At 40.1% G+C, this 9,266-nt stretch overlaps 1 protein-coding gene across 1 annotated transcript in view; it reads left to right on the top strand.

Moving 5' to 3' along the window:
- The window catches only part of Enpep (glutamyl aminopeptidase), a 68,318-nt gene extending 59,952 nt beyond the window's left edge, over positions 1-8,366 (top strand). Inside the window, exons 18-19 of the mRNA XM_005357425.2 lie at positions 6,235-6,313; positions 7,600-8,366. Of these exons, the coding sequence (XP_005357482.1) occupies positions 6,235-6,313; positions 7,600-7,752 (232 nt within the window). The 3' untranslated portion in view covers positions 7,753-8,366. The remainder of the gene's footprint in view (positions 1-6,234; positions 6,314-7,599) is intronic.
- Positions 8,367-9,266: the final 900 nt, after the last annotated feature.

Genomic DNA, 9,266 nt, shown 5'->3' with positions numbered 1-9,266 from the left:
TCTCTCTCTCTCTCTCTCTCTCTCTCTCTCGTGTGTGTGTGTGTGTGTGTGTGTGTGTGTGTGTGTGTGTGTGTGTGTGTGGTTTGTTGGTGCCAAGGACTGGAGGATCCAGTGCCTTCTCTCTGCAAAGCATAAAGCACACACTCTATGACTGACCTACCCTCATGCCTAGTAATAGCAGCTTAGAAAATGGGAACTACAGAGACAAAAGAATAGCAGAACAGACGAGAGATGTTTCCCCAAGCTTCTTATTTCTTTGGCCCCCATGCAGAGGATGTGCTGCCGTTCTTGGCTCTGGTCCTCTAAATGCATTGCTCAATTTCTGTTAAAAAGACATTTCTTTGGCTGAATATAAAATCGAAGAGAGACTAAATATATTTCCCTAATAAATGTGTACACATTAACGAAAGATCATTCTACCTGTAAGCCTCATGTTAGGAAATCTCTTTGTTGTCTGTATTAATCTTTCCTGTCAACAATGGTTGGTAATTGCTGTCCTCTGAGAAACATAGCCACAGGGATGACTTTTAACCCCCTCTTCTCTCTTCTGCAATTCCCCACTGCCTTTGTGTCTATATTTCCTTTCTTTCTGAGATGCACAGTGTATCTCTACCTCTCAACTAAAGTTTTCTACATTGCTTTTGTCTGTTGCTGATAGATTTTTGCTGTTTCTATTCTTGTAACTGGTGAGAGTCACTGTTCTTCCATTTCTTGTTTTGTTTTGCTTTTATCGAAACAGAGTTTCTCTGTGTAACTGCCTTGGTTGTTCTGGAACTCACTATGTTGTCCAGGCTGGCCTTGAACTCAGAGATCTGCCTGCTTCTTCTGCCTCCCAAGTGTTGGGGTTAAAGATGTGTGTCATCACTGCCTAGCAATGTTCATCCATTTCTACATACTAGTCTGAGGACATATGCACATAGAAGTTCATATCCATTGTTTATCAGTTTATAATTGTTTCAGTGAAAGGCTTGGTTTGGACTGAGTAAATCTATTCAACAAGAACGTGCTATCTGGGCATACAATTCCTCTTGTGTAAGGAGTACTTTCCATTTAGAAAGATGGATGCCTAATAATACCTACTGTGTATTTTTTGTTAGCTAAAAGACCACATGTCTATGTATGCTGCATGAAATTTATATAAATGAAGCGCAATGTTTGCTTCTAAATTCTTGTGAAAAGATAAAAATAGCTTTTGCTTATTATATGTCTTAGTAATTAATAAGTAGAAAAATAGGTTTTGCCTTGCTATGGAGACCATCTACATCTGACTTTAAAATAAGCATATTAGATTTTATAAACTAAACTATTTTCCAAAGACAATGAATTGATTAACCATTGTCAGAGCTAGACTCACAAGCCTTGCCAAAAGGCTTTTAATATTTCTTCATTGTCTGATGCTCTAACTTTCATGAGATATTATTGCAGATGGCCCCAACACACAGATCATACAATAACCACATGTCTTTTACACAAAAGGCAATACTAATTATGTTTGGTTTGAAGAAATAGAATTTTCCTGTGAAAGATTAATAAGACAAGCAAATTGAAATGAGCCAAGCTTTATTCAAATATTTCCAAACTTTTGAATGATTTCCAAATTTTCAGTTGTGTGGTGTTACTGCCTCTATTTCTGAAAAATTTATTGTTTCCCTCAAATAAATAATCTGTTTTTCTATTGAGCTTTTTCCATGTGACCTTTATAACTGCTGTTTGCCAGGCCACTACTGTGCCCTCCAGCTTGAGCCTTAACCCCAAAGCCCAATATCTATGAGAGATGACTCTTTGTTCCAGTGTCTTCTAAACCCTTAGCTGAAAACTGTGACCCATGAGCTCAAGGGTCTGTAGTGGGGTTTGACCAAATTTGATTTGAGTTTGCCACAGATGAAAAAAAATCAATAATTTTGAGATAATGAACATGATTTAAACATTTAAATATTATCTCAAAATAACTTAATAAGAATACATCAAAGTAATTTCTGTATGATGTAATATTAGGGTATATAAAAATGAAGTCAAAGAAGATGACCTCATGTAACTTTTTAAATTCTTATAGTTTTAGCCACTTTGATGAAGACACAGTATGTTTTCACCTATTTTCTGCACTTTATATTACATTGGGCCCCTGAGATAAACACATTATGCAGGTAGTGTTTACACAAGTATTTGGAGTTTTTATTCGATGTATATGTTGCTATTTTACAAATATTTCTTCTAATTTTTAATTACTAAGAGTAAAACAACAATAATTCAGGAAGTAGAGACCATTCAAAGAACAATGACTTGCAGTTAGCATCTGTTCTTGGGATTCGGAGCCTCTTTGCAACAACACATATTTTCTTCTTTTTGCTTCCTGTCTTCCCCTTACAAAACTGATAGGTGTGGTTCTTCAGAAGCTGCAGGCGATAATAAGAATATTTAAGTAATCTATAATAGAATCAGCCAGAAGTAATTTCTGCTGTCACGTCAGGGTTCATTCCTGAGTCATTTCTCCATGGCTGCTGGCTTGATACACAGAGTCACGCTGTCCACAGGATTTTATGATTCATTCTTCTTATAATATATTGCTACTGAAAGAAAGGACATTGCGATTTCTGATAAATGACATTTTAGAGTAACTGCCCATTTCCCTAGTATGTTCCTTTACTGTGTTGTTCTTAAATATCCTCATTAATACCTCATTTTGCTTCTATGTTTTTAATTTAAATTTTTTTCCTATTTTATGTTTATGGGTGTTTTGACTATGTGCATGTATGTGCACCACATGCAATGTCTGGTGCCTGGGAAGGTCAGAAGGTGGTGTCAGAGCCCCTGGAAATGGAACCTCTATGAGGGTGTTAGGAATTATACCTTGGTCTTCTAGAAGAACAGCAAGTGTTCTTAATTGCTGAACCATTTCTCTCACTCCTAAAACGTCATTTTATTTATTTATTTATTTGTATTTTATATGTGTTGATGTTTTGCCTGCCTGAATGTCTATGTAAGGGTGTCTGATTCCTTGGAACTGGAGCCTCAGACAGTTGTGAGCTGTCATGTGAGTACTGGGAATTGAACGGGGCTTTCTGGAAGAGCAACCAGTGCTTTTAACCACTGAACTATGTATCCAGCCCCCCTAAAATATCATTTTAAGTTAAATTCTTTGGCTAGTAAGTCATGTAACACACATGCTTTGTGTTAGATTCGATAACTGGCATTTGGGCTGCAATAAGAAATGGACCTCGCAGAACCTCAGACTTTGGTGAGAGCAATATTAAGTCAAGAATTATTAAAACTAGCAAGATTAGATCAAGAATTTCGCAAATGCATGCACTCAACTACCCAGAAAAGAAACTCGGAGTGCACTAAAATAGTGCAAAGAGGAAACTAACCAGCTTGAAAGAAGTTGGAAGTGAGGTCTGCCTAAGGAAGTACTAACTGAATTGAAGGAAGGGCAGGAATGAGTTAGGTAAACAGAAGCGGAAGTATCTTGGCTCAGACTACCAGGATAACCATTAAAAGGAGTAGAGTCATGTTAAAATCTGACTTTTATTCTAAGAGCAACGACAAGACGTTTGTAAGAAAGTCAAACGATGGTTTCATGGTGAGAATGGGTGCTTCCACCGGTGACGGGGAAGCATGGGTACTGGTGAGATCAGAGCGGATTTGAGAAACACACTTATCTTCCGCGGCAGTCCCAGCAAAGACAGTGGTCAGCTGGCAGCAAACGACAGTAATAAACTGGACCGTAAAGTGATGGTGGAGGTGAAGGACTCACAGAACACGGGGAGTTGGAAAACAAAAGAGGAAGTGAGGGAATAAGGGTGATGTTTGAGTTTCTGGCAAGGTTCAGCTTGCTACTTATGTGTTTATGGTTTTCTCTTAAGGGTAAGAAAGGAGGTTTTTTTTTTTTGTTTTGTTTTGTTTTTTATTTTTTTTTTCAAGACAGATATCTTGTCAGATGCCACTTAGAATTTAAGTAAATTGAAGATAAAAAAAGTCAGTTAGTTTTACTGAAAAACAATGTACTTACATAAAATTAGTGATCTTGGAAACCAGTGTTTAGGGCTAGAGAGAAACTGTCCAGCAGTTAAGAGTACTTACTCTTCTTGCCAATGAGCTGAGTTCAGTTCCTAGCTCTCGCTTCAAGAAGCTCACAATCACCCATAATTCCAGCTCCAGAGGGAGCTAATGGCTGGTCCCCATAGGCACCTACACTCATGCAATAACATAATTAACAATAGTAAAAACGAAGCTTTATTAAAAAGAGTATTCTAGAGAAGTGATAAGGGGTGACTCCAAGTGAACAGAGCCCACAAGAGTCTGTAGCAAAATGTAATGGAAAAGTTTAACAAGTACGAAAGGAGAGACAAATCAGAGAAATGCCAGATTAAAAAGGAGGAGCCTTCCTTTTCTTCTTTTTAAAAAATATTATTATTATTATTATTAGCTATTATTTTACATGTATTGGTGTTTTGCCTGCATGTATGTCTGTGTCAGGGTGTCAAAAATCCCTGTAACTGGAGCCACAGACGGTTGTGAGCTGCCATGTGGGTGCTGGGAAACAAACCCCGGTCCTCTGGAAGAACAGCCAGTGCTCTTCACTGCTGAGCCATCTCTCCAGACCCCCTTTCTTCTTTTGTCTATTGACGGTATTTTCGTGTACCTAATATATTTAAATACTGATGAAAAAGTCCCGGTATGTGAAAGAAAACAAAGTTGTTAGGGTTTTTTTTTTTTGTTTTTTTTTTTTTTTTTTAGAGTTGTTTTTTAAGTAGGAAAACCAGAATCAAAGCTCAGGTGTTAGGAGGGAGACGGGAGCATGTAGGAGTTACTTTGTGTTTTGTCTCTACAGTGGAAGGCAAAGACATCTCTAGGGGAGGGAAAAGGGAGGGACAAGGTTTAGAGATTGGAAGTGAGAAAATGATTGAAAGAGCAGACTGATGGACAATGAATGTGCTGGCTGGGGAAATGGAAAAGGACTATTAATGAAGAGATTAACGTTTGAATATAAATCTGTGAATGTTCAACGAGACAATACTGGGTGAGTCTGGTGACTCCTCAAGCCAGAACCTGACCAACTGAGAGAACCTGAGAAGATGAACAGCTGATTTCATCCCCAGTTATGGTTTCGCTAGACAAGAATTATTACAATACAAGGGAACTTAGGGTTTAATTAAAAATGTGATTGAGCATGAAACCATTACATCTCAGCTACATAAATAAATACGTGGAGAGTAAAAGGAAGGTCTTGTGGTCCAGTAGAAACTGGCATTGGAGAGTCAGTGGACCAGAAGTCTAGGCTAGGCTTAGAATGGTCAGGGTGAAAACTGAAAAGCCTATTTTGTTGTAGACAGCACACGAATTGATACTTCGGATGTGGGTTTAAAGTGACTCCAAGGCATTATGAGAATTGGATGCCTAAAGCGGAACCTAGAAACCATCACTGCAAATATGCTCAGGACACTAAGGAGATAACATTGCAGGGATCATGTGGGAATGACTCAGCATGGTGGCACAGCTTGGAGTAGAGAGAAAGACTAGCAGAAACATTGGTGCCATTGTGTGTCTTACAGGGAAGCAAGTAAGCGGGAGGAACAGAGATGTATAGAGCGGGGGCAGAGAAAAGGTTTGGAAAGCAAGCACTCCGGAAGCCAGAGGCTGTATTTCCTGCCAAGGGCGGAAGTGTTTGTGAAGCAGGCAGACAGTGTCACTTTATGATCTAGTTTGACATCTCGCTTAGTTTGCGTTTTATTACTAAGAATTAGGTTGCACATCTGTACCTAGTTCTGAGGGAGGCTGAGAAGCACTGTCGTTATCTGTATACCCTCGTACCCAGGAGGAATGAAAGTATTTGGGGAATACAACAAGCAGTCTACCATGTCTGAGAAATGGTATGAAATCTATATGCAAGACGAAGTATGGACTTTATGGACAGCACTCGTGAATATGATTATAAAAGTGTTGGCTTTTAAATGTTTATAGATTGTATATGTGTATTGGCCAAAAGATGTCTTTTAGGAGTTGGGTTTTTTTTTTTTTCTTTCCAGTGTGGAATTTGAGGATTGAACTCAGGTCTCAGACTTGCATGGCAGGCATTTTTATTCTCTGAGCCACCATCATATTTTATTAGTGTGTTTAGCTTCTTTGGAAAACCACTTCACACCCACACCTACCCATACACCTTTTTCATATAGAAAAAGAGATTTCAGGCTCAGACACTAATATTCTGTTTTACTCCCTTCCACTCCTCTTCTACAGATTCACAATCAATGACAGATACCTTGGCCGGATTGTCACCATCGCTGAGCCCTTCAACACGGAGCTGCAGCTCTGGCAGGTATGGGGGCGGATCCCTTACTGCTTGTCTAGGAAGAAACAAGCTTTTTCTCCCAAAGGGACGTGGTAATTCTCCAATCAAATCCCAGACACAAGAAGAAAGAGAAACCCCTCATATCGAACCAATTATATGCCGCTTTTCTACTAACCTGCAAAGTGATCCAAATGACAAACAGCTTTAAAAACTGAGAAATGGAGCCAAGCAGTGGTGGTGCACGCCTTTAATCCCAGTGCTCAGGAGGCAGAGATAGACAGATCTCTGTGAGTTCGAGGCCAGCCTGGTATACAGAGCGAGTTCCAGATTAGGCTTCAAAGCTACAGAGAAACCCTGTTTCCAAAAAACCAAAAAACAAATAGACAGGAAAACAAAACAAAACAAATAAACAAAAAATATGAGAAATGGAAGGCCCGGGAAGGCTGGGGCAGGCTGGGACAGGCTGGGACAGATTGGGTCAGGCTGGGAAAGGCTGGGGAAGCTGGGACAGGCTGGGGCAGGCTGGGGCAGTCTGGGACAGGCTGGAGCATGCTGGGACAGGCTGACAGAAGGGCTTGGAGTGGGTCTTCCTATTCAGGTAACTGCTGGTGACTCTGGAATAAGTTGGTTGAGATTTGAGTCCACTCAGAATTGATAGTTTGGGAATTTTGAAAGGAATCTTAAATCGCTGACATCTCAGTGAAGATAAAAGTATGCCCATTAACACAGGACAAAAAAAGATGTCCTGAAGTCTCCATGTCTGTGCATTAGAGGAGATGTTTAGATTCTTGCATACGGTAAGAAACAAAATAATTCTTAGTTTTGAAAATGGCAGATGATACTCTGGTTCAGTTTTTTGGGGGGGGGGTGGAGCTTGGAGAGTAGGCAAGAGTATAGAACTTATAGAATTGTGGTGAAGATAGACTTTCCCTACATTCATTTAGGAAATAAACTGAAAGTATAGGAAATTCTCCAGACCCCTGGAGAAAAATCCATCATGCTACAGGCCACATTGTCCATGGGACACTTTTGGAAAGGCAAGGACAACAGAGAAATCCCCAGAGGTGGCCATGATAACCACAGCATGATGCCCTCCTTCCCTATCTTACCCTCTTGTGGTTAAACAGGTTCTCAGGGCCCAAAGCCAAGAGGAGTGATTGCTCACGTGTCTGGCAGGCTCATTCTGAGTGTTACACCGGGAGCAGCCGCTGCAACCAATTTCCCACAGGAAGCAACAAAGCCAGTTTCCAAATGGAATTCCTGATGAGGCGGCCTTCAGCTGGGTCTCCTGATAATTTCCTTCTCTCTTCTAGATGCAGAGCTTCTTCGCAAAATACCCAAATGCTGGAGCTGGAGCACAGCCGAGAGAGCAAGTGCTGGAGACGGTGAAAAACAATATTGAGTGGGTAAAAGAAAACAGAGAGTCCATAAGCCAGTGGTTTAAAAACGTGCTGAAGGACGGCTAAGGTCTTGTGAATCAGCCGTGCCATGGAGCCTGAGGTGGCCTGGTCTACAGACTGCAGAGGGAGCCTTCGAAACGGGTTCTGCTTGTGCTAAGAACTGTGTTTATGTCTCGCAAAGCTGTTAAATTATTCCTCTTTGTTTTTTGAAGGAAGATACTAATAGAGTATTTCATATACTCAGGGATTTCTCCTAAGTGTACTTCACAGGGATGTCTTTACAAACTGAAGGGTTTAATAGTCACACTAATATCTTTAAATATCATTCCTTGTATCTTAAATCTGTGAAAATAGAACAATTTGGTCTTAGCTTTACATTTTTAGTACCAAAGAAACACCACTTAATCTTCTCTCTTGATTGATTTTTAAAGTTTAAATACCAGTACTTGCGGGACATATTGCCATCTTAATCTTTATTTTATTATTCAGAATTACATAGACCTAATATCATTTTATTCACATATGTCTCACTGCCTTAAATCCTACCAAAGTAACCTTGGCTTAATTTTTGCTCAAGGATTGAATGAGCAAGCCAAAGAAATGATTGACTGTTGCCTTTGCTCTTACTAAATCAATCAGACGATGCTGTATTCTTTTTTTAAAAAATAAAGTTAAATTATTGCCTTGAAAAAAATTGTTTCCCAGTGTTCCCTTGCTCTGAAGTGTATATAATGGCGGCATTCCCCAAATAGTTTAGCATATTATAAGTATGCATCGAGAACCTGGCCTTGGTCATGCATGATGCTCTTTCATCTCTCTTGATGCATACAAAGCTCTGTCAAGTGCGCTATGAAATTAGCGGGAATGGGGAGCTTAACTGTGCTCTGTGGATTTGATAGGGAGAAAGGAAAGTAGTTGGAAGCTGTTCAGGAGGGAGAGAAGGCCGATTATTCTACCAAAGCAAAAGGGCTTAAAATCTAGCTTTGCCCTCCCGAGCAACAAAAGTGTGAAAACGGAGAAACTTGAGATTGTCTCCAGCACAGATGCATGTATAAGAGCATGTCTTCTTATACAGAAATTTTACCCAGACACCTTTAAATCCAAACCCATATATAACACCACTGATAACATCTCTTCATGTAGGCCAATGAGATGGCTCAGCCTGCCAGCCCGCATTCCATCCACACGGGGTAAAGGAACTCCTGCAGCTTATGCCCTGACCTTCAGACATGTGCTGTGGTGTGTGTGTGCTCACGAGCATGCATACACATACACATACTAAATTAAAAGATAAAAAGTTTAATTTATGTGCATGACTGAAAGAAAGACATCAGTTTCATGGAAGCTGGTGGTCTGTTGACTGTGGCCCTTGATGCCCAATAGCTCACAATGGCAGTCCAAGAGGCAGAACAGACCTAATTTCTTCCTTCCCATCTGTTCCATTTAGACAAAGTCTACGTTTACTTGGAAAATTCAAGATTGGTGGGGCTGGAAAGATGGCTCAGCGGTTAAGAGCATTGCCTGCTCTTCCAAAGGTCCTGAGTTCAATTCCCAGCAACCACATGGTGGCTCACAACCAT

The sequence above is a fragment of the Microtus ochrogaster genome, chromosome 21, assembly GCF_000317375.1.
Source record: "Microtus ochrogaster isolate Prairie Vole_2 chromosome 21, MicOch1.0, whole genome shotgun sequence".
NCBI lineage: Eukaryota > Metazoa > Chordata > Mammalia > Rodentia > Cricetidae > Microtus > Microtus ochrogaster.
The sequence above is the reverse complement of the archived record's forward strand: the minus strand, read 5'-3'. Positions and strand labels throughout refer to the sequence as shown.